The following is a 23,831-nucleotide window of genomic DNA, read 5'->3' on the forward strand; positions in this document are numbered from 1 at the left end:
CGAAGACTGAATTTAAATGGATGTAAATGGTCACGTTATTTGTGGAGGGGCTAATTTTTACCATCTCTCACCTGTTCAACTTCAACTCCCAAGATTGAACATGCCGCTGGGCTCATTTACTTTGACTCGATTAGTGCTAATATATATATATATATATATATATAATTTAACTAAAGTGTTAAAGTTATTCTATCTATTAAATTTACTGGATTTGATCAATCCACACGAAAACCTGTTTTTTTTCCCATTCTTTCGCTCCCCCCGCAAGACTACAACTCCCAGGATTCCACGCGCCGCTTGGCTCCAATTACGTCGACTGGTGACACATTGGTAAACAACATGGCTGTGACACCGGCAAGAAGATCATCTTTTCACGATTTAGGTTAATTTTCGTTCACTTGAACTTGAAATAATCACATCCGAAGTTGTTTATAAATAGGTGTAACCTTCTAACAGTGCGTCTCCTCGCCTTATGTCGTCCAAAAATGCTAAGCGTAACATAGTGAACAGGTTGACAGTTTTCTGTAACTAACAGCGATTTCAAATAATGGAATGACTTTCACGAACTCATATCCATTTTTGTGACATTTTCAAACCAGGTTTGTGGGCGGACCGGACTGTCCTCCACGAAGCCGCATCTCAAGGCAGAGCTTTGCAGTTGATACGGTTGATCGAGAGTGAAGCGTCGGTCAACATCGTGACCTTGGACAACATCACGCCGCTGCACGAAGCCTGCCTCCAAGCCCACCCGCACTGTGTCCGGCTGCTGCTGGAAGCTGGAGCCCAGGTTGTGCCCGTGCAGTCGGCTGTATGTGATTGCATGAGAGAAGTGTGTCTTGCCCAGGTTTACGTCTTCTATTGGGCCACTTGTTTAACTGTTATCGCCACAACATCTTTAGTAATTAAAAGCTGTAGATTTTGCAGAAAAAAAAGTTGTGCATCTGTGGAAAAATAGGAGCTTTTATTTTTTTTTTTTAGAAAAAGGGGCATAATAAATTGTATATTTTCTAGAATACGTTATATCATTTCTCGAAAGAAAAGGCATTTTCAGAAAAGTCATACTTTTTTTTGACAAAAAGGAATATCATTTTGAGGGGACGAAAGTGCATTTTCCAGTTGGAGAAAAGTTGTATATTTTTAGAATAAAGTTGAATATTTCCAAGAAAAAAAAGTAATTTTTTGAGAAAGAAGTTGTATCTATCTTTAAATGGGTCATATATTTTTTTAAATATATGGAAATGTATTTGAAAAAAAGTAACATTTTGAGAAAATAAATCATAGATAAAAGGTTGTATATTTCAGAAAAAAAAATATTTTTGAGAGTCATTTTAAGGAATTTTTTTAGAGGAAACATACATTTAAAGAAAGGTCATTTAGTTTTGAGAGAAAAAGTTGTATATTTTCTAAAAAGTACATTTTGGAGAAAAATAGTAAATCTGGGAGAAAAAAGTTAATCTTTTATAGATAAAAAGTACATTTTCAAGAAAAAATCAGATTGAAAGAAGTGCATTTTTGAAGTTGTATATTTTCATGAAAGATGGTCGTTTGTTTGAGATAAAATGTCTTCTCACAGTCATATATTTCAGAAAAAAAGTCATACATATGAGACATTTTTATTTATTTTTAAAAGTCGTAGACTTGGTCCAGTTTTAAGGAGACTCTAAATTCTGCAGGACAAGCGCTTTAGAAAATGAATGGCAGTTGCTTTTTCTTTCAGGTGGATGTGCGTAATATCCATGGCAGCACTCCCCTCTGCAACGCCTGCGCTTCCGGTAGCTTGGAGTGCGTTAAGCTGCTCTTACAGTACGGCGCCGAAGTCAACCCGTCACTCACTGCTTTGACCGCCACCCCCCTCCACGCGGCCTGCATCCAAGGCAATACGCGACACGTCGCCCACCCGGTGATGTCAATTTCGTATAACGCTCCCTTCCCTCCTCAGGAAATCCTGAGATAGTGAGGCTGCTGATAGCCAGCGGTGCCCAGCTGGAGGCGTACGACATCCACTTTGGCCCACCCCTGCACATCGCCTGTGCAAAAGCACGTGTGGACTGTGTCAGGGAGCTTCTGCTTGCAGGTCAGACAGTATTTATATATATATATATATATATATATATATATACACACACACACACACACACACTGACGAGTGTTATTTTATTAATGTTTGCGGGGCTGGAACAGATTGTCACTTCAATGGGAAAAGTTGATTTAAGATACGAGCGTGTTCATTTACAAGCAGTATTTTCCTTGTAAACATTCTTACATGAACTCCATGCAGGTGCCAACGTGAATTCAAGCAATTTTCACGAGACCGCCTTGCACCACGCGGCTCGACTCGACACGCCGGATGTGATCGAGCTGCTGCTGGAGTTCGGAGCCAACACGCACGCCGTCAACAACCAGGGACTAAAGCCCGGCGACTACTCCACACCCGCGTCGCCGTCGCACACTTGTCTCAGGTTTTACGAAAGTGGGTCGGCACTGCTGTACTCTGCTTCTTCGTGAAAGTGACAATTCATCAATACGTCGCATCTGTGTGTTTCACAACAGAAAACCCTCTCAGCCTTCAGCAGCTTTGTAGGATCACCATAAGGCGGGCTCTTGGTACCACAGCCTCGGTGGGCATAGGTTTGCTGGACATATCCCGTCGCATTCAAAGCTATCTCCAGTTTTGCGATCACCCCACATCACTATAGTTCCAGAGATGTTTGATTTACAATACAAATGTACGATGAACCCCCGCTATTTGTGAGGTATAGGGAACGAGACCAACCGCAAATATTGGAAATTCACACGTAATGAACTCGTCGCCCTAAAAGGGATTATACAGTACTGTGATTGGCTGTCGATGCCACATGATTGCAGCAAAGGACTACTTTTGTGTAAATGAAGCTCATCAACTCACTTGAAATTTGAATGACGAACTGCGCATGTGCGGGGGTTCACCGTTTTAAGAAATGCAGACAAAAAGGACAACTAAATCTGATGACTTTGTGCAATAGCGACAAGATGGCGGTGGCCATGTTTGGATGGGCCTACTAACTTAACTTGCACGCCAGCTACATGAAAGTTAACAGAAACTGCATGGAAAAGGGCAAGTATTTTTAATAAAAGATCTTGGAAGGTGAGTGGACGAACACACTCGGACCTTACTAGTATTACTACTAGTTAATAGTTTACTTTGCCTGTATTCGCTTGCATTTATTATTGTGTCAATGCCCAAAGGTGAGCTCAACGACTGTTTACGTAAAGTGGTAGCTTATTGTCAATGTCATCCGTATCTACTGCATTATCATTAAAGCTGACACCGTATGAACCATATTTGTTTTCTGACTTTATTTAAGCCGAAAGGAAAATATTTAGGCCATCAAAATACTGTACATATCTGTGTCAAATGTTCCTGTACAAACAATGTTAAACTGCAGTTGGACAATGGTTCTCCAGCGCGTAACAGACGGTGACCATCTTATCCAAAAATGTGACTTCTTCACGGTCACATGGTAGCGTCATGTCCACGGGCACGGCAGCTTTTAAGAGTTTATACTTGCGGTGAATACTTCCGAGGAGCGTTCCGATGTGCTCTAGCAGGTGGGCAGTCTCTCCCAAGTTTTTCTCAGCGAGATGACAATCGGTGTGGGCAAAGGTCGGCACGTCGACTTCGGCACAAAACAAGCCGCCGCTTTGGTCAGCGTCGAAACCGACCGCCAAGATGACGTCACCTGGCAACAACTTATTTAGGAAGCCACTTTTCACCAACATGTTCTTGGCACCCGTGAATCCATCGCACCCTTTTGATACGAAACCAACAAATCCACTGGGTGTGACGGCAATTAAATACTTCACGGCATAATCGCTGGGGACCATTTGGTGTTCTTTGTGACGTGACGATTTATGAGCCAACACTTTCAAACAGTCAACGACGGCAACGGCTTTGCGTCCGAAGGCCTCGACAAACTGTTGGGGCATCGTCCTTTGTAAAGTATTTCTGTCGGGCCACGTAATGGAAGGCCTCAGGTTTGTGTACAGAAACGAAACGGTGTCCTGAAACGTCCTGTCCACGGTGCCTGTAGAGATGCTAAAAATGTGGGCGAGGTGCTGGGCGGGCAAATCCAGCCGGAGGCGCATGAAGGTCAGCAGGAGGACTTGGAAAGGACTGAGTTTGCTCTCCTGGGCTGACATGAGAGGCAACAAAAAACAGAAAAAGTGCATGAAAGAGCCCACGCTTGGCATACCTGTGTAATATTCCACTTTGTTGTCGTCGTCTTCGAAGAAGCCGTCCGGCATCTTGAAGGCATCGAGCTCGCGCCTGAGCTGTCTGTTCTCCTCCACCAGGCGGCTGACTTCCGCAGCCCTCTGGATGCAAAAGTCGCATTCCATCTGGCCCGCTTCCTGTTTGACCACTTGGATCAGCTTCTCTTCTTGCTTGACTTCCTTGGCTCCAATTCCACAGCCCTCTCCGCCGCATTCCGTTTGCCCTGTTGGTTTTACTTCCCATTTGACTATTTCATATGACTCCTCTTCCTGTTTGACATTCCACGTTGCCGCTTCCTTGCACTGCATCGGCTCTTCCGCACTTGACCCCTGCCCCTCCTGGATGCGCTTGCTCCGTAGAGCCAACTTCTGACTTTTCGCCGAACGCGGGGTGTCACCGTTTTCATTCTCTGAGTGGCCCATATGCAGTGTCGGCGCCCAGTCCGGGTCGTTCTCCATCATTTCATACGCCGGCTTCCCTGCAAGCGAGCAAGCACAATTGCATCACATTTTCTCCTGACATTTCAAAACACCTCAACCAGGCTGGATTTACACTACAGGGTTTTAGTGACCCAATACAGATTTTCTTTGCTCTAATGTGACATGGTTCGCATATACGTCGTGACAGAATAGTTATAAAAATATACATGTAATCGGATGTCTTCAGATCGGAATTGGGCCTCTTCCAAATGTGGTTACAAATCTGATACACATTGGACTTGTGTGTGAAGACGTGGATCCGACGTACTCTATCAATGCAAGCTTGACGTCATCGAAATACAATAATTTATGTTATCGATTAATTTGTCAGGGCAATTTTTATTTATTTATTTGGGGGTGGGGGGGGTCGCTTTTGTAGTGCCTCGCTCACACTAACAACATGGCTGTGAACAAAGGAGCTAGTTTTAAAAAGCACGAGGGTTAGAGAGCGAGTGAGGGTGACCAATTTTGTGATTTTTTCATTAGGCGACTTTTCTGACCTCTCTAAAACTGTAAAAACAATTTAGAAACTCAAATTTGGTTTACTGGACGCAACGTAATTTAAGCTGCACACACTATGAATAATAATAAAAAAAAATCTGAACTGTATATTGCACACATATACGAGAAAAATCCAACACAATAAACTAAATTACTGCTGCTTGCAAAATGAAAACAGCACTAATTCAGGCCATCTGCACTTCTTGCCTCTGAAGGCCTTTGTCGTCTTCTTGCAGCGAGAAAGTTCTCCACGCTGCTTCCTCCAACGTCGTATCATAGATTCATTTACTCCAAGCTCGTGCGCAGCGGATCGATTGCCCTTTTCGATTGCCAGGTCGATCGCCTTCAGCTTGAAGGCCGCAATGTAGGCAGTACGTCGCGTCTTCGGCATGATGAGGTGCTTGTTCAGGTCTGAATACCGATCTGAATGCTTCAATCTGTGCGGATTTGATTTAAAAATGTCAACAGTTAACATTTGAACATGACTCATGGGGAAAAAAAAAAAATCATGAACAGATTAGACGATTTTGGTGAGTTCAAGAGCAGCTAAGCCTGGCATTAGGGAAGAACCGCACATTACCCGCAACAATTAAAGCTGGGGGAAAAAGTCGCCATTTCTAATTCGAACTTGACTGAAGGCATTCAATCGGAATTGGGCACTTGGTTCTGCAGTTTAAATCTAGCCATAACATCCTGGTATACTTCACTCACTGGATAGTATTCTCCCAAAAATGTGGTACCACTAGTGGTGCACAAGCACCCTCTCGTGGTACGGAAAAGAATCACTGAATTAAATGTTCAAACTGTGCATAATGTTACATTGGCTTCAACTTTTAAAAAAAAAATGCAGTACAATTGATGCATTTAATCATTTTGAAACATTTGTCATCAAACATTTAGGGGCACTTCTTAGTTAAATGTGTAACACATTTGATATGAATCATTATTGATGTTTTGTTCTGTACTTAAGCGCAGCGTTAATGTTCTGTGCATAATGTTCCAGTCACTTCATTTTTTTTTTAAATCCGGTGCAGTACAGTACAGTATTGGTCCCATGAGGGGAATTAAATGCAACCCGTATATGAAATATAGAAAATATATACAAGCCAATTTAACCGCTGTCACCGTGCTAAAAACAACGGCTACCGTACAGTATTTACCTTTGTGGAAATGTCGACAGCAGACGAACATGAACGGCGTTATCTTGTCAAAGGTTATGTCTTTGCGTCGGACGGCGGCGACCCAAGCCGACCGACGCCTGCTGGAGATCTCCCTCATCTGCGGCCCGTGGCTTTTTTTCCAAGTGGGGAAGGTGAAAAACCTCGATCCGTTGTCGAGTTTCCTGCCGCGGCTGTCGTGCGACTTGTTGCTGCAGCCTACGACACAACATATGCGAACCATAACCGATTCAGAATACGATTCAACACGGAGAGGTTTTTATCTTGTTGATTATTTTCGTCCTCTTCTTCTTCTTCCTCAAGCCGGCAGATCAGACACTTGTGTTTTTACTCACTGCTGCCATCTATTGCGACTCCGTGATATTGCTTCCACATGCTTCATATGTTTCCCCCCAAAAATATCGTCAGAAAAAATACATTCTCAAGTGAAGGACAGATCAAGTACACTAACGAAGTATCTTACTTCGTTCTTCTGACCACTGCATAGATGTGTTTTTCATATATACTGAATAATATTTACTGTAATAAAGACCACTGACTGCGTGCATTGTTTACGCCAAAAGACAGGTGGCGGTCATGCACTGAAACTGCCAGTTGCCATAAAACCACCGAAGAAGATTCTCCCTATGTAAACATTGCGAAAACGTCTCTTGTTTACAAACATCCCATTTCGGCGTGTTTTGCCACTGTCCGTGTCAGAGAATGGACTTGGAAAACATCCAACCATATTACTTCGGAGATATCAGTGCGTATAAGCGTACATCGCAATGCTGTGCATGGTTGTCTGTGGAATATTTGTAGTATGTGTCAAGGAGAAGCTAACGTGCTAAGATTGTATGTCTGCATAGGTCAGTGCAGAATATTTACGTGACAAAGATTTGTTATTTTAGGGATATAACTGTGATGACAATATATGTAGCCGGAAAGCATAAATGGTGCATATTAGGAAAAAGAAATGCACTTTAAAGAAATTACAATACCGAAACTGTCGGGGGGAAAAAACAAACACTTGGCTAGTATTTTCATCGTCATCAGTCCAGAGATGATTTCTGTCTCCTCACAAAAACTTTCCAAACGTTTCAAGAAAAAACTAATTGTATTTTATTTTACATAAAAAAATTATATTTTAGAGAAAAAGTTGGATTATTTTCATAATTCATTTCATCAACCTATCAGGCTGCAACCACCCTCTCTTTCATTCATAGTTTGACCTGTTCCCTGCAGGCTGCTGGTCCGAGAGAACCGAGGTCCACAAGGCGGCGTCGCTCGGTCAGGCTTCCCATCTGCAGCACCTCATCCAGTGCGGCGCATCTGTCAACATCGTGGCCGTGGACTCCATCACTCCCCTGCACGAGGCCTGCCTGCGCGGACAGGCGCAGTGCGCCCGGTTGCTTCTGGACGCCGGAGCACAAGTGACCACAAGCCACGGTGAAGCAGGTATAAAGTACAGCCCTCTCTGTTCTTACACCCTCTGGTTGATTTGAGGTGGATGCGAGGAATGTGGACGGCAGCACCCCGCTGTGTGAGGCCTGCTCTGTGGGTAGTTTGGAGTGTGTGAAGCTCTTGCTGGAGCGAGGCGCCAAGGCCAACCCTGCCCTCACCTCTCGCACTGCCTCACCCCTCCATGAGGCCTGCATGGGAGGCAAGTGCTTTTACTGTACTGTCGTCGCACAATTTTGGCATCCCCTCTAAACGGCGCTGTGCCTGAATTAATCACAGGGTGCAATGTCTTCTTCTGTAGACCTCAAATCCTCTTATAATGTTGAATATTTGCAGGCAACTCGGACTGTGTGAAGCTCCTGATTGCTGAGGGTGCCTGTCTGGAGGCCTACGACCTTTACTACGGGACCCCGCTGCATGTAGCCTGTGCTAACCAACACACGCGCTGTGTGAAAGAGCTTCTAAATGCTGGTGAGTGTGACATGGGACATTTTACCCACCCCGTCATAAAGGAAATATTACAATTGTTAAAAATGGCATGCTCAACCTTTGCACGAGTCAAAATGTACCCCTTGTGACATCTTCTGGTATATTACTATTTCAGCTGAGTGTACATTGAATTTCCCCTTGAGAGATGATATTTAGGAAAAAATAAAAAATTTAAATTCTGTATTACTTCATTCGACTCTTCTAATAATGCCGTGCAGGTGCCAAAGTGAACGCGGCCCGGCTGCACCAGACGGCGCTGCACCACGCCGCAAAGAGCGCGCAAGTGGAACTGATCGATACCCTCGTGGACTTCGGCGCCAACATTTACGCCCGGGATAAACACAACAAGAAACCAGTCGACTACGCCACGCCGGACTCTCCGGCTGCAGCTTGCCTGCGCTCTCACGAGGGTACGACTGCGTTTAATGTATCAGAAACCTTGTAGTAGCACAAAGTTGCCAGATGATGGCGCAAAAGGATCATTTTAGAGTCAGCATCCAACAAGAAGTAGATTCAAATTGTAGTAACTGCAAACATATTTTTTAATTATTATTATTATTTTTATTTTGGAAAGCTAACAAATGATTGCTATTGTATTGAAGTCGCTCTTCTTTCTTGCAGCCATTCCCATGAGCCTCCAGCAACTCTGTAGGTTGGCAGTGCGACAGAAGCTGGGCACCAGGGCTCTGAAGGTTGTAGTTCAACTCCAGTTACCAAAACTCATTATCAGCTACCTCTGTTATCAGTGATTTGACGCCTGAAGAGGATTCGGATGATTGTCTTAACAAAAAACAAACAAACAAAAAAAACAACAACAAAAAAGACTGGAAAGGCATTAAAAAAAAAAAAAACAATACAAAAGCCGCTGCATTAATTTAGTAGACGCACATTCTAGAAAACAATCTCTGAATACAATTTTTAACATTCACATGGACCATGTCTTATAAAGGTATGTGTTTAAAAAAAAAAATATTCTGTTTACTTGATGAATTTATTTTAGTCAGAAATGCACTTTTTACCAGATTTTGCTATGCGCTAGTACGCTTGAAGAATACACAATACAACACAGACATTTGCACATATTCATTTCATAATAAATATTCTTTTGTAAGGGAAGATCGAGAGGTATTTGAGATGTGAGTGGCTAATTGGGTGTCTGGTAAAGTGGAGGCCACTATTTGAGGAAATAATCTAATACACATACATGAAGCACATAAAAAGACATTTTCTCAAATAGTGGCATTTATTTACTTAAGTCCACTGAGTACCAGGTGCCCATTGTTCATAAATGCACTTTAATGTGAAATAATACTGTATAACATTATTATATTTTTGCCCAAAAATGCTTAATTAAAATATGAATTATAGTGTACACTGTATAGATAATGTACAGGTGATTAATTATGGCATGGTCTGGTGGTGGGAAGGCCACTATTTGAGGAAGTACCTACACGTGCGTAATCCATTTCCACAAGTAAAATATAAAAACATGACATCTCATCATATTTATTTACTTGGGGAAGACCTTTATCATTTCAATGACATTTTTGTTTTTTTTGCCTCTACTTAGATAACGATAATTCATTAAAAATGCCTTTTGTAATGTATGCATTAGGGGGGAAAAAAAACACAAGGTGTCTTAATTGAGTTGCCCCCCCCACAATATTGTTTGAAAGATTTTTACAGTATATACTGTATGGATTACAATAAATAGAATATATGAACATTTACTTGTGATTTATTTGGGCACTTCATCTCGTAGAGCAGAGGCCATTATGTGAGGAAATACGTTTCTGGCATTTCAACATACAAAACACAGATCAGATCATAAAAAACATGAACATTAAAATACTAAGAATTGACATATAAAACATAACGGACTAAACTGTTCATATTCAAATTCGCATTCAGCCTAAGTAGACATACAAAAAGCGTAACATGAAAAAAAAATGCTCCATGTTTAATGTAGTGTCGGAGACAATAGGTGCCGGTGTTGTGGTATGTAAATTCTGAAGGCTTTGTCCAAATAAGAGACACAGATGTTCCCCAGATGCTTCACTTTGTTTGGTACACTACATTTAAACATATAGTTAGCAGCCACGCGTGTCTTTAAGCTCCAAAAGACAACGGCGTGAGTTATTTTTAGCAATGCGGGCAGGAAGTTGTTTACAAATTCTCCGAAGCGCCTCGGCCGTGTCTTGATCGTTGTCCTTGTTGGCGTTACCTCCTTCGGCGTGTTTCATAACCAGCCCATCTAGGCCACCATTTATCATAGTGTTGAACTGGAAGACAATTCAGGACACGAGATATTTGCTGGTATTTAGGTAACAGCTCTATGTTTAGCTCCTCCTGTTTCTCCTCAGTTTAATCTTTTACTGTCGTCCGTTTGCCAAGTGACTTTAGGATTTAGGTGTTTCTGCTTGAGTTCCAATCATAACTGACTCAAGATGCTTGAGGTAGCTGGGTTCAAGGCCCTTTGTTGGTTATTATTTATGGAAATAAACAGAATACCAGTCAAAATGCCTTAAAAAGACACAGATTGGCTGGTGCGCATCAACCCATTATCAATCCCGCTGATCTGAACTCGTCATGTGTATAAAAGCCCTCAGAATTCATTTCTTACTTTCCAGTCAATGAGCAAGACTAAAGAGCTGTTAAAAGATGTCCGGGACAGGATTGTAGACCTGAGACCTGAACCAGGCCGGAATGCTTGACTAAACCATCCGCAAAAAAGCTCGGTGAAATGGTGGCACGATTATTGACACTATTATTCCGAAGTGGAAGACGCACCGAATGATCGTCAATTGCCCTCGGTCTGGCGCTCCGTGCTAGATCTTGCCTTGTGATGGAGGATCTTGATAAAGGTAAGGGAGGGACTTGTTAATCAGGACCCCAATCACCCACAAAACAGTTGGGAACGCACTGTGTTGCAATGGAGTGAAATCTTACAGTGCCCCAAAGGTCCCCTTAAGATGTCCAGTGTACCCCAAGGTGCAAATGTGAGCTTTGGAACAGCAAGACGCCCAGCGACATTTACTGATGTTTCATTAAGACTGTGCACGAGTGAAAATTCAATTTCTATCCGTACCCACAGAGCCCTTAAGACTTGTTAAAGGCGGAAAATGTGCGTGCTAAAAATCCGAGGCGGCTAAGAGGCAAGGCATCTGTGGAATTTCAATGGTCCGAGGTGAAAAATGGTTCTCACTCCAAAATTGGAGCGAGAGCAGGCATTTTTTTTTGGAGGGGGGTTAACATTCCCTTTGATTGAGGAATGCCTCAGAGTCAAGAGGTTCGGATCTCGGCTCACGTCTTCATATTCGGGTTATTGAAGACTCTGAATTGTCCAAGCGGGTGGCTGGCGACCAGTCCAGGGTGGACCACGCCTCTCGCCCCAAAGTCAGTCAGGATAGGCTCCAGCACACATGCCCTCAGCTAAGTTGTCGCTCAAACTTTTGAGCTTGAGAAATAGGATTTCGGAACATTCAGACATGTTCTACTATTCAGGTAAGTAAAATTATATGTAAAAAAAATAAATAAATAAAATAAAATAAATAATTCATCATTAATTAAAAAAAAAGTCAAATGCCCACCTCAAGTCTGCATTGAGTTTGTAATGCGCATTACCCCCACCTGCAGGACATGTACAGTAGTCCCTCGTTTCTCAGGTCTTACATTCCAGAATCCCACAAAATCCACAAAGTAATGACATTATATGGATGTGTACATATTTTAAAGCTTTATGCATGACAATACCAATGCAAAATATGCACGTGTGATGCAAGCTTTATTTCTGTCCACTAGGGGTCACTATCCTCATGTTCTAAACTATACTATTTGTGTCTTTGAGTGTTTGTGGCTTTAAAAGGCAGGGCTTGGCCCGCTACGTGACGTGTCTTGAGTTGGCTGGCTAACCCGTTGACCGGCCCGCACTTATTGTTATACGCAAAATCTTGCAATATCGGGAAAAATCAGCGATATAAAACTAGGTACGTACGATTTAAAAAAATCTCCGATTCAGTGAGACCGCACAAAGTGAAGGGCGATGTGGCGAGCGACAACTGTAAAGCATTGTTTTTTCCTTGATAGAAAGATGAAAAACATTCAGGGGAACTTGTATGTACACGCAACACGTTTTGAAGTTAAGCAGATCGGCTGCATGTATGTATTAAGCTGAACTGCAGGACTTCATGGTGGGTTTTGCTGCCAAATCAGTCTTGTAAACACAAGGCCTGGAACACTATGCACCAGCCACCCTGCAGGAGTTTACCCACTCATGTACAGCAGTTTAAAACATCATTTAAATGCATGCCTTGCGAAAGCATAAAGAAAAGTTGACACTTTTAACATGTTTTCTTACTTACTGTGTCTTAACTTAAAGCTACTGTAATGTTGTTTTTTTTCTTCCCAGGGGTCTGCTGTGCTTTGAGAAGTAAGCGTGAAGTAAGTTGCGGTTATGTAACATTTATGTAACTACACGCGCACACCCTGGTGTTGTTACCTTCGGGTTGCATGCCGTGTGGATTTTGTGGGCACATGATCCTGCACAGTGTCAATTTAGAGTATATATTTTTTAAACCTATGGGAACCATTACAGTGTGTAATTATCACTGAATAAAAAAGAAGGGATCAATTCTTAATATCCACGAATCTCCACTTTTTTATTTAAGCGCACAGGCAGCAAGGATGGTGAAAAGTATATTTTCAAACGATACTGCAAATTAAGTATTTTATAAAAATTAAGAAATTATTCTCACAATATTATGATTGTTTTCATAATTATTGTAAAAAAATACAACCTTATTTTTGAAATATTCAGATTTTGTATTATGTTTCGCTAAATTATTTTGCAAGTAAAATAACATTTAAAAGAAATTACTAAATGCTTGTAAAAAATACAAGATATTCCTCATTTGACAAGGCAAAACAATTGTTTATTATATATGTTTATTAAATTATGGATGCTTCATTCTCTTATTTAGATTTTTTTTCCTCCTAAGATTGTAGTCATTTTAATATTTTTCCACCAAAAATTACTTCATTCTCAATATTCAGACTTTTAACTTAATAGTTATACAGCACCTTTCAAAGAACCCAGGATGCTTTTGTAAAAATGACTTTATTCCCATTATGACTTTTTTTCCGCCCGTAACATGATGACTTCACAATCGTAATATTAAGATTTTTTCTCTTGTAAATTTACAAAGTTATTCAAAAAATACAATGTTATTCTGGTAAGCCTTTTTTCCTTCGAAAAAAACCCCCATGACTTTACTCTTGTAATGTTATCACCGATTCCCTGATGAAAATCTAACAATTTATAGCGTAAAAAATTAAATATACCCTACACATTGGGAATTTTATTACAAATAAAAATACAAATATTAGCATGTTCTTAAACACTCCTTCATATATGTATAAACTCAATAATGAATGCAATGTCGGTTGCTCCTTCTGACCAGTAGGCGGTGCTACATTAAAGCGAATCCTTTAATCCACGTGACCATACAGTAAGTGTCATCAGCCAGCGTGCCCAGGGGTCAAAGAGAAAACAAGCTTCTGTAAAATGTGGCCTGCTGATTTTACATGCAACTGCTAGGAAACGCAACTAGGAGGTCTTCCTTAGTGCACCATAAACTGGGAAGCGAGGGGGGGGGGGGGGGGGTGTCATATCTTGGCAGAGCGCAAAGAGCAGATTGCTTGTGTTGATTCGAGGCCCTGCACAGACAGGAACCGGGAGGCTTTTGTTTGGGAATCATGAGATAAACAGTGAGCTGAATGCCGTGATGGTCCACTGCTACGCACTCGACTACCCCCGCTCTCGAAATGAGCTGCAGATGTGCACAACACACTCAAAAGTGACTCATTTTCATATACATGCTCATACAGTTGCCCGCAGAAGACGTTCTAACATGCACATCTTTTGCCCAGTAACATAGTTGCCCAAGTCATATTTAAAGGTTTTTGGTAAACAAGAAAAAACTAATTTAACAAACAAGAAGAGTCCAGTTGCCTTGATTTAATCTTGGTGTATTACCCTCACCTGGATGACTGAGAATCCATACAGACATAAAGAAAAAGCACTTTGCTATATTTTATTGATATTGTGACAGTTTAAAATGACTTAGGCAATGATGCTACTTGGCTAACGACGTGACATTCACACGTATGATTTACGTAGGACTTTCTCTTACCCACACAGGGTAAAACTATACATACTTTACCTTGATTTATGAGTTTAATTCATTCCGAAACCAAGCTCTTAACTTAATTTACTTGTGTATTGTTAGCCTACGAGCATAATTGCCTTTGGCATTTCTAATTTACGATCACAATAGCAATAAAAAAATATATATAAATGTACTTGCTGAAAAAAGTTTTTTCTTCATGTAGATTCTCAGTCATTCAGGTTAAGGTTCAGGTTTTTTTCTTATTTTCCAAAATTATTCAAAATGACACAAGTATGCTTTTTGTCTAATGACATCAAATAAATGTTCCCAATTTAAATGCTAAATTTTGTTTTTTCAACAACAAAAAACATTTTTGCGAGAATATAGTACTATTTGTTTTCGAGGCTAAAGGCATCTTTTCCAGATTAAAAGGCATATTAAGAGAATAAAGTTGCAGTTTTCATATTCACTTGTTAAGATAGGACTTTTACTTAACATAATATTTCAACTTTATCTTGGAAAAATATGACTTTATTCTTGTAGGCTTACCACTTTTTATCCCAAAAAAATATGTCTTTGTCATGTGAAGATTTGATTATTTTTTTTTTTCCTGGAGAAATATGACTTTATTCTCATAACATGACAACTTTGTTTCCTCAAAAAAAAAAAAAAAAAAAAACATCTGAATTTGCTATTGTCACATTACAGTTTTGTTTTTTTGTGTGTTGAAAATAGGCTACTCTTTTTTTATTTTATTTCCTATGGCATTTAGGAGTACATGTGGTAGTTATGTTTAATTGCTGTTAGGATTATGAATTGAAAAAAGTTGAGAACCGTCTAGAGGCTCTTTCACCCATCTGCTTTTCAGCTAGTAAGAAAAAAAAAAATAATTCACGTGTGTCTAGTCTGGATGACAACGCCCCAGGGTTAACACGCACGCGGGCACACACACATATAGGGGACATGTGGCTCGATGACTAAGCCATCTGGTTGTATTTTTTGAAGGGAGTCCCCCCCCTGTTCCGGAGTTGGCCAGTCTGCAGTGCAAATGAAAAAGTCTCCAGAAAAAAAAAAAAAAAAAACTCTGTCTGCAGACTCTTTCGATGTCTGTGTGTAGTGCTGTAGTGCTAGTGACGCATGCTGGCTCAGCAAACCTGCTTGGTTCTCTATGTCCCAGGAATGGACTTTTCTTATGCTGTTCTCACAAATAATATACAGTGCTGAAATAATGATTCAATTAAAATGTATTTAGCAAATTAAAGTTGCATAAAGATACCTAAATATATGTTTAAGAACTAACAGTTATTAAAGATTAAATGTATTGAACTTAAATGTTAAATATCACTGAATTGTACCTATGCAGTGATTATTTTGCCTACCACTCGAGGGAGCCTGTGTACTACTTATGACATCTTGAGTTGGGCATCGTTGAAATTTGAGTGATCCCAGTCCCGATTCCTGTTCCTCATTTCGATTCCGGTTCCAAATGATTTTCGATTTTGATTATTGTAGGGGGCTGGGTCAAAAAAGTTTGCATGGTTTAAATAAAGGGTGTCCAAATTATGAGCATCCATTTTCTTAGCAGCCCACAGCATAGCCTAAAGGAACATTTGACTCGGGGTACTTTGTAACCAGTTCCAATATCAACCCTATGAACTAAAAGGCAATGTGTGTGGAACTAACCCAATTGACTTAATATTCATTATGTTCATTATTCAATTCATATTCATTATGTAACATTCATGAATGTTTCAGCTCAAAGTTAAATATAGCATTGTTAAAATAGTTATTTGCGAGCTGTTTTATCACGTCAAAATGGTTTATATGTGCAAGTTTTAACTTGACTTCCTGTTTTATGCTTGTAGCCTTTTATTTTGAAGGGTACGAACCGGAACTCATCATTTTGGCACGAAAAGTAGCTTCACACGTCACCGGTGCATGTAGAAAATGACAGTAAACTTAAACGGCAAAAAGAAAACGGTAATAAATGGAACCAAATCCTATAAAACGTTGATTTCTTTACCTCCTCACCAATGAGGCACAGGGTTAGTGTTTGTGATACTGTGAGACAACGTTTATGTGACTTTTATGCCAATTCATTGTGATGTAAAATTGCTTGTTTGACCTTTGGTGAAGTTTTAGCTCAATGTTTAGCTTTTTTTTTTTTTTTTTTAATCCTGACAGGTCATCGGTTCTGACGTTGGTTTGAAGACTAAAACAAAGGCTAAAAACCACCAGTGCAAGTGTGCAACCCACCGTTTCACTTGTTAGCTGGCTTAATGTTAGCGTAGCCATATTTTAATATTTCATTAACCCATTTTGACTTCACTGAAGTTTCGGCGTAGGCTGAGGCTCGGAGCTCCTTTGCATAATAAAATCTTATTCCAAGTGTTGCACTGAGGCCAATGGTCATTTATTTGAACAAAGTTAAGACACACCGCCGTTGGGCACAAGTACGTCTTTGTGCGCGTTCTTCGTTGGTTTTCGCCACTTTCTTCTTCAGGGTCTGCGGACTGTAGGCATCGAAACTGATAACCGAAAGTTTTAAATTTGAACGATTCCGGGAGAATCGGAATGTTAGTCCCGGTTCCAATCGATTCTCGATGCCCAACCCGAATGATATCTGATGCAAAAGTAGGGATGGATGCTTTTAGTCAGAGAAAACATCTACTGGTTTCGTACAATCATAAATCATAAAAATAAGCCAGCACAAGAAACATATTGCTGGCATCGGGCTGAAACCTTGTATACCCGAATTTGGGTAATTTAATATTTTTTCCACAAATTGATACTATTGGTCAAGTCCCCACATGGGATTGTTATAATTACAAATTATTGAACAATCTAAAATGTTGAAAATGGCTTGCTCTTTTTGACGATGCAAGGTTAATGGCTCAACAAGCATCCAATTGTTTTTGGTTTCCTGAAAAGTGATGGTCTTGGTGATACGGGGATTCCGGTTAAGGCCACCGATATTCATTTTAAATAAAGCAAATGTGATTAATATGGTTAATTTAGCAGTGCCTTTTTTTTTTTGTCAAGGTGAAGACATGAGACCAACACCCGGCCACGTCCTTGGTCAAGGCGCCCTTCTCTGACGATTCCCGCTGAGTCATCTTCCAGAAGGCGAGACATCTTCCTTTCCCCCAAGGTCAGCAAGCAACCATCAAAATCGTCCATAATACTAATGCAAGCTAAGCAAATAAATGATAACTTTTACAATTTATTTAAACGTCACCTACTACACAATCTATGGCTGGACGAAGGCTTGTTGTTAGAGCAAGACACCTATTGATTTTTTTACAATATGCGATGCATGACACTGTTTTTTTTTTTTTACATTCTTGTCATTTTTTCAGTTTTATATCTGCAAAACTAAATTTCAACCTGGTCTCTGGGTTTATTTAGGAACTCGAGGCAGATGTGCTAACCACTAATTCCACTGTGCTACCTGTGTTAAAGTATCTACTGTTTGTCTGTGTTTTTACAAAGTAATGAGAAGAAGAAGAATAGAAGAAGAAAAGAAGAAGAAGAAGGAGAAGGTATAAGCTCTGAGGAACACCACTTGTATATATATATTGAGATTTATTCCAATCTGGTAAATATTACTTAATGTTGCCGGATGGCAGGAGGTGTTCAACGCTATGAGGTTTTGGTTCTTTAAAAATCTGTATTATGGTACTATGATACGGAAGCCAATTGGTGGAAAAATATATGGGGACCAACATGGGACCGTGAGGAGCGGCACATTTTTTGGTGGAGTTCTGGAAAATAATCAGTCCTGTAACTTTCTCAAAAACTATTGCCACGATTGAAGCTTGCTACAGTACCTAGCTACCTTGCTGCAGGATCTATCATTTTCTTTAACCATTTTTGGATTTAGCCATCTATGCAACATTTAGATTTCCATACTTAATTCAACCCATCAGACTATTAAAACTATTAACCCATTAGTTATACAGTATGTATTCAATCATTCTAAATGATTGAATATTTAGCTTAATATTTTACTTTAACCACATTTAGTTATTTATCTATGGAATTTATTTTATCTCCACTTATCAGGCTTCAACCACTCTGTCTCATTAATATTTTAAAGGTCTCACTAATTAAACAACTACAAATGTTGCCACATTAAAGATTTACTCCATGGTGTGTGAGTACTGATGTATAGTAAATGTACCCACTGCGATCTAGTCCGTGCAATTACTAAAATCCCCAACAGTACTTTTTGAATTTACTGGGAGATAGATGTACATTGCTGAGTGCAAGTACAGAATGTTTTGCAGGTAGTCCTGTTGCATCTCAATGACGTGCTGGAATTCTTGCTCTGCTTACCCGATGGGAAAAAAGTAAAGTATGTTAGTAGAGGGAAGGGCGGGGATGTAGGTTGGTGTGTCAAGGTCGTAAAATCCCCAACATGTTCATTAACTTACATAAAGCCTTGTTTATTGTCCAGTTCGTCGCTTCTGATTGGCTAGTGGTGCGTCGGTACAAACATAGTTTCAGTAAACACTATAATTAATGCTTGCTACACAATGTTTGACGCTAGTACATAACATCAATTTGACAATCGTTAGATAACTTGTTGGCAAGATTTCTGATACACACCATTAACACAAGAAGACTTTTCAGGTATGTAGGCTTTACTTGAGTCGAGTACAGTGATACCTTGAGTTACAATTTTAATTCCTTCCCAGACCATGCTCAAAACTCAATTCACTCTTATCACAAATCAATTTTCCCCACTGAAAAGAACAAAAATGCTATGAATCTGTAGCTTAGCGACCTGAAAATATCCACATTTTTACTTTCCTACAAGCCATTTTATTACATTTTTGCCTCAGTGGTACATAGCTACTCTCACTTTTAAAATGCATATACTGTATTGCAAAGGACTATCTTTAGTTGGGCACTTAATGTACCTGAGGTTGAGCAACTCACCGTTAGCAGCTGTTAACTTCTACCACTACCATAATATTCCGGACTTTTCTGTGCATCACCTTGAGTAGTTTACCACCATGCTTTCTCTCAACCCCACAAGGAGCCTCGCTTGCCTGCTGGACCTCGACTGGACTCTTCATGCTGCTGTTTGCTGTCAAGCTGGTGGCCAACGTTAGCGGCTCTGCCGCTAAGAAGGCGTTTATGTGTATGTATGTGTATACGTATATGTTGCATACAAGAAACTGATTGAAATGATGGATCCATCCGTTTCTGCGCGAAACATGGAACTATATACAACAAAAATATAAAAGTGCTATATTTTTAAATTAATGCACAGAATATAAGCCTTACACAATAAAAGTCATTATATCAAGCTTTTATTCAGTTTCTACTAACAATTAATATTTATTTAAAGTAAACTGCATATTTTTGGGTGTGAGAATCCATGCACTCCTAGTCACTTAATTGCTCTATAATTATTCTTGATGGTGTCGTGCCTGTCATGTTAAGTGACTTGCTTTGCTAAAATCAGACTTGGAATAATTTTACCATTTAAATTAAGAAAAAAAACAAAACCTTTTTTGTTTGCATATGTCATCTTCATCAAAAGTGGGAGTAGAGAAAAGGTAAGATAAGACTTTAATCTTGATCCCACACTGGGATAATGTACGGCAGCATCACAGAAGCAGAGACAAATAGATAAAATGTACAAATAACGTATATACTTTAAGATCAGTTTATATGGAGTAAAATATGTGCATCAAGACCTTTGCATTACAGATTTGGCATAAATAAAATCATGACATTTTACACTAATCCCTCTCTGAATCTGCAATTAAACAAGCACACATCAAAGTGGGCGTTATAAAGCTTTGCTGCAGTTTTCAATGACCCCTGTTCTCACAACTCCTGTCTAATAACAGTTTGCAAAGTGGGGGATAAGATTAGACCCAGCCTTTCTGCCTGGCGCCTGAGAGGTGCTGAGGGGAATACTTTTACACCTGTGGCTGTCTCGCTCTTTCAACACTGTCATTTGTAAGGTGACATTCATGTTGACAAGAAAAAGCCACACAATGCCCTCCAAAAGAACCTGGGAAGAGTCTGGCCTATGCTCCGAGTTTCATTCACGCTGCCCAAAACAATTAAAACTATTAAAATTAATTAAAAATAAGATATTAAAAGCAGAATATTGTGTTGAAGAAATGTACTTCGGTCTATAGCTTGTTAGAAAGGTGTAATGGAAAAAGGATGCAACGTGAGCAGATAGTCTTGTGAAGCAGCGTGCAGCACATTGCCCAAGGTTATTTTTGTACTCACTGTTCCCAAAGTGACTGTAAAAAAAAATATAAAAATCTGTTTGTGGTCACAAGGTCTCTCATTTTTTGTATGGGTGGGCCTGTATCCTGCATTCAGCTCATTTGATTTATGCAGCCTCTTGCCTTCTTCTAAGAACAAAGCTAAAACAACAACTCTTAGTGCTTCACAGTGTATAAAATGTCATCCTTGGTATGTATTTAGTAGGGGTGTTTGATAAATGTTTTTTTTCCAAACCGTTACCGGTACGATTGAGTACTCACCGATTGCAGAGTACCGAGACCACTAGTACTTTTGATATCCATCCATCCATTTTCGTTGGCGGGCTGCTGGAGCCTATCCCAGCTATCTTCGGGCGGGAGGCGGGGTACTCCCTGAACCGGTTGCCAGCCAATTGCAGGGCACATAGAAACAAACAACCATTCGCACTCACATTCACACCTACGGTCAATTTAGAGTCTTCAATCAACCTACCACGCATGTTTTTGGGATATGGGAGGAAACCGGAGTGCCCGGAACATGCAGGCACGGGGAGAACATGCAAACTCCACACATGTGGGGCCGGGATTTGAAACATGGTCCCCAGAACTGTGAGGCAGATGTACTAACCAGTCGGCCACCTGCCGGTACTTTTGATATATAAAATTTAAATTAAGATAATGACAGATAATTGTGAACAAAGACCTTTCTTTCTTTCTGGCACACATGATGATGTCAAACTGCTGCAGTGTATTCCTAACTACTGGCAAGGAGGATTTACTTAATGTCAGATTTTTTTTTATTTATTATTTTTTTTTTCCCAGAGTATCGGTGACTGGTATTGGCAACCTTCACAGGTAGCCCACACTTTGTAATAAGGCCGGAATCAGCCTGATACCGATACATGGTATCGGTACTCGCCCATCCCTAGTATTTAGGATGACAGTGAATGGATTGTGCTAGTTTTTTGTCTTCATTTATCAAAATCAAAGACAGTATTTTAGATACTGGAGCCAACTAGTGCAATAAAAAAAGGGCACTAAGATGTGATCCCTGAGGAACACCACATTTTAAAATTCAAATTGTTTATCAATATTTAATGTTGGCTGGCTGCCTGTCTTATGGTGTATTGCTGTTTATGTATTTATGTGTATGTGTGTAATTTCTCTGGGATAAATAAAGCATCTATCCATCCATGCATCAAGCCATTCATCCATCCGTCCATCCATCATGACAGTGAATGGATTCTAACAATTTTTACCGTAATTAATCAAAAAGTACATTATTTTTGATACTGGAACCAGCAGTAAAAGAAGGGGACCAAGATGTGATCCCTGAAGAACACCACATTGTCTGATTCAGATGGTTTATCATCAATGGACACAGAGTTGTTCCTATCTGGTAAATATAACTTAAAACAATGAAGCCAGATGCCAGGAGGTGTAATAAACGAAGAGGTTTTGATTTCTTAAATTAATATTAGGGTACTATATTATGTAGAGACTGGAGCAAATTGCTGCAGTAATAGAAGGGGACCAACATGGGATCTGTGAGGAGCGTCTATTTTTTTCGGTGGTGTCCTGAAAAAACATCAGTCCCTTTTAATTTTATAAAAACTATTGAACTGATTGAAGCTTGCTTAAACATGTATTGCAATAATATTAATACTCTTTTGTGTTATCTTTATAACTGAACTTTGAAAATATGATTGTGTTTTAGAGTCTGTACAAGGATGTCTACAGATCATCAGGGGGCACATCGCAGAAGGAGGCGAGGTAAGGAACAGTTCCTATTGCATAATCTAAGAATGTGCTTCACTGACAATAGTTCATCGGTACAGGTCACATAACTATTTGGCCTCGAGGTAGCTATCCATAAATTGTCTCATCTGTCAGTGTAGTGCATTTCTTGTCATTACTGTCAGTGCTGTAGAGAATGTGGTGTTTTTGATTGACTGACATCTCACATGCTGTATGTGGTTTTATTGCAATGTGAACATGTCTCGCAAAGAAAATATTTTATTACATGTCAAATGTTTTTTTAGCTTGATGTCATGCTCTTTCAAGGTTGAGTGAATTTTGGCTTAACATGATGGTTAAAGTAACGCGATGTGACAAACTGTATCAACAACCAATATGTCTTGTGTGTAGGTACAAATGCACAGTCCAATAGAAGGGCTGCATAAAACAGGTATCAAAATGTTATTTGCATTAAATGTGGAATTTTTAAAATCTGTATCACACTTTGCTACATTTGAAATATGTTACTGAGTAAAATGTGGTTTTATCATAAAAACGCTAGGAAGAAATTTATACAGAAAATACCCAAAGCATCTCGTAAAATCTCCATGAGAGAAAAATATACGTGAGGTGTTGATCAGAAAGCTGTGCTTGCCTGCAGAGACTGAGCTAGCAACAACATTGTAAACAACGAATCTGTGCAAGGATGTTAAGGTGAGTTAAATATTATAATTGTGGCTTTTGTATAGTTAGCTAGGATGTTTGTTTAATTTTGCATAGTGATAGCTAGCTTTTGGAACCTGGCATCTCATAAATATGACTTGAATTAATGTAGCCTAAAGCTACATTGTTTTCATTATTCAATTTTATGATATTTTAGAGCCTCAAGCTAAGTAGTGTAATAATCAAACTGGACTTAGATGTGACCCATGAGGAATGCCACATTTTCTGGAATTTATCACACATGTATGTTTTGTATTAAACCTGTTATTCACAAACGACGCATCTACTGGAGCTGGAGGCCTTTGAGTGACATTGTGGCTACAAGGAAGCAAGCCTTGGAAGTACCAGAATCGCCAACAAGCAAACTAAATAAGTAATGCAAAATTCAAGTTCATTTGCTGCTTTGATTTAATAGAAAATACAGCAAATAATACTGTAAAGACAGTTTAAGATAGAATTACAGTAGAGCAGGGGAAAGTAGAAACTTGTATGTTTGGAGTTGAGTATGACCTGATCCCTTTGATTTGATTTGAAAAGATTTTTTTTTTAATGATTTGAATAAAAAAAGTGATGGTTTGATGAATCAAGATGAGGGTAATTTTAGAGACTGATGCCATTTGGTGTAA

At 39.8% G+C, this 23,831-nt stretch overlaps 3 protein-coding genes and 1 long non-coding RNA gene across 8 annotated transcripts; 3 read left to right on the plus strand and 1 right to left on the minus strand.

Moving 5' to 3' along the window:
* Positions 1 to 24: 24 nt before the first annotated feature.
* asb13a.1 (ankyrin repeat and SOCS box containing 13a, tandem duplicate 1) lies at positions 25 to 3,319 on the plus strand. Of its 2 annotated transcripts, none has more exons than XM_061761702.1 (6): positions 25 to 382; positions 600 to 808; positions 1,718 to 1,874; positions 1,940 to 2,074; positions 2,279 to 2,470; positions 2,551 to 3,319. In XM_061761702.1, the coding sequence occupies exons 1-6, from the start codon at positions 340 to 342 to the stop codon at positions 2,694 to 2,696; spliced, it is 882 nt and encodes a 293-aa protein (XP_061617686.1). In that variant the 5' UTR covers positions 25 to 339; the 3' UTR covers positions 2,697 to 3,319. The 2 variants fall into 2 exon arrangements, with proteins under 2 accessions (XP_061617686.1, XP_061617687.1); XM_061761703.1 differs by having other exon boundaries at positions 600 to 787.
* Positions 3,320 to 3,321: 2 nt separating this feature from the next.
* Positions 3,322 to 6,708, minus strand: LOC133471778 (uncharacterized). 2 transcript variants are annotated; one of them, XM_061761697.1, is made up of 3 exons: positions 6,393 to 6,531; positions 5,440 to 5,669; positions 3,322 to 4,730 (listed from the first exon to the last, which is right to left on the minus strand). In XM_061761697.1, exons 2-3 carry the CDS (start codon positions 5,621 to 5,623, stop codon positions 3,415 to 3,417), a joined length of 1,500 nt encoding a protein of 499 aa, XP_061617681.1. In that variant the 5' UTR covers positions 5,624 to 5,669; positions 6,393 to 6,531; the 3' UTR covers positions 3,322 to 3,414. The 2 variants fall into 2 exon arrangements, with proteins under 2 accessions (XP_061617681.1, XP_061617680.1); XM_061761696.1 differs by lacking the exon at positions 5,440 to 5,669 and having other exon boundaries at positions 6,393 to 6,708.
* Positions 6,709 to 6,999: 291 nt separating this feature from the next.
* Positions 7,000 to 10,065, plus strand: LOC133472098 (ankyrin repeat and SOCS box protein 13-like). Of its 2 annotated transcripts, XM_061762450.1 has the most exons (6): positions 7,000 to 7,155; positions 7,635 to 7,822; positions 7,896 to 8,052; positions 8,187 to 8,321; positions 8,558 to 8,749; positions 8,961 to 10,065. In XM_061762450.1, the coding sequence occupies exons 1-6, from the start codon at positions 7,113 to 7,115 to the stop codon at positions 9,086 to 9,088; spliced, it is 843 nt and encodes a 280-aa protein (XP_061618434.1). In that variant the 5' UTR covers positions 7,000 to 7,112; the 3' UTR covers positions 9,089 to 10,065. The 2 variants fall into 2 exon arrangements, with proteins under 2 accessions (XP_061618434.1, XP_061618435.1); XM_061762451.1 differs by lacking the exon at positions 7,896 to 8,052 and having other exon boundaries at positions 7,635 to 7,847.
* Positions 10,066 to 12,025: 1,960 nt separating this feature from the next.
* On the plus strand, positions 12,026 to 22,945 carry LOC133471991 (uncharacterized). 2 transcript variants are annotated; one of them, XR_009786515.1, is made up of 5 exons: positions 12,026 to 12,779; positions 17,549 to 17,657; positions 17,999 to 18,048; positions 19,551 to 19,655; positions 22,463 to 22,945. It is a non-coding gene; the product is annotated as an uncharacterized LOC133471991 (long non-coding RNA). The 2 variants fall into 2 exon arrangements; XR_009786516.1 differs by lacking the exon at positions 12,026 to 12,779 and adding an exon at positions 16,416 to 16,551.
* Positions 22,946 to 23,831: the final 886 nt, after the last annotated feature.

This window comes from Phyllopteryx taeniolatus, chromosome 22 (genome assembly GCF_024500385.1).
Source record: "Phyllopteryx taeniolatus isolate TA_2022b chromosome 22, UOR_Ptae_1.2, whole genome shotgun sequence".
NCBI classification, from domain to species: domain Eukaryota; kingdom Metazoa; phylum Chordata; class Actinopteri; order Syngnathiformes; family Syngnathidae; genus Phyllopteryx; species Phyllopteryx taeniolatus.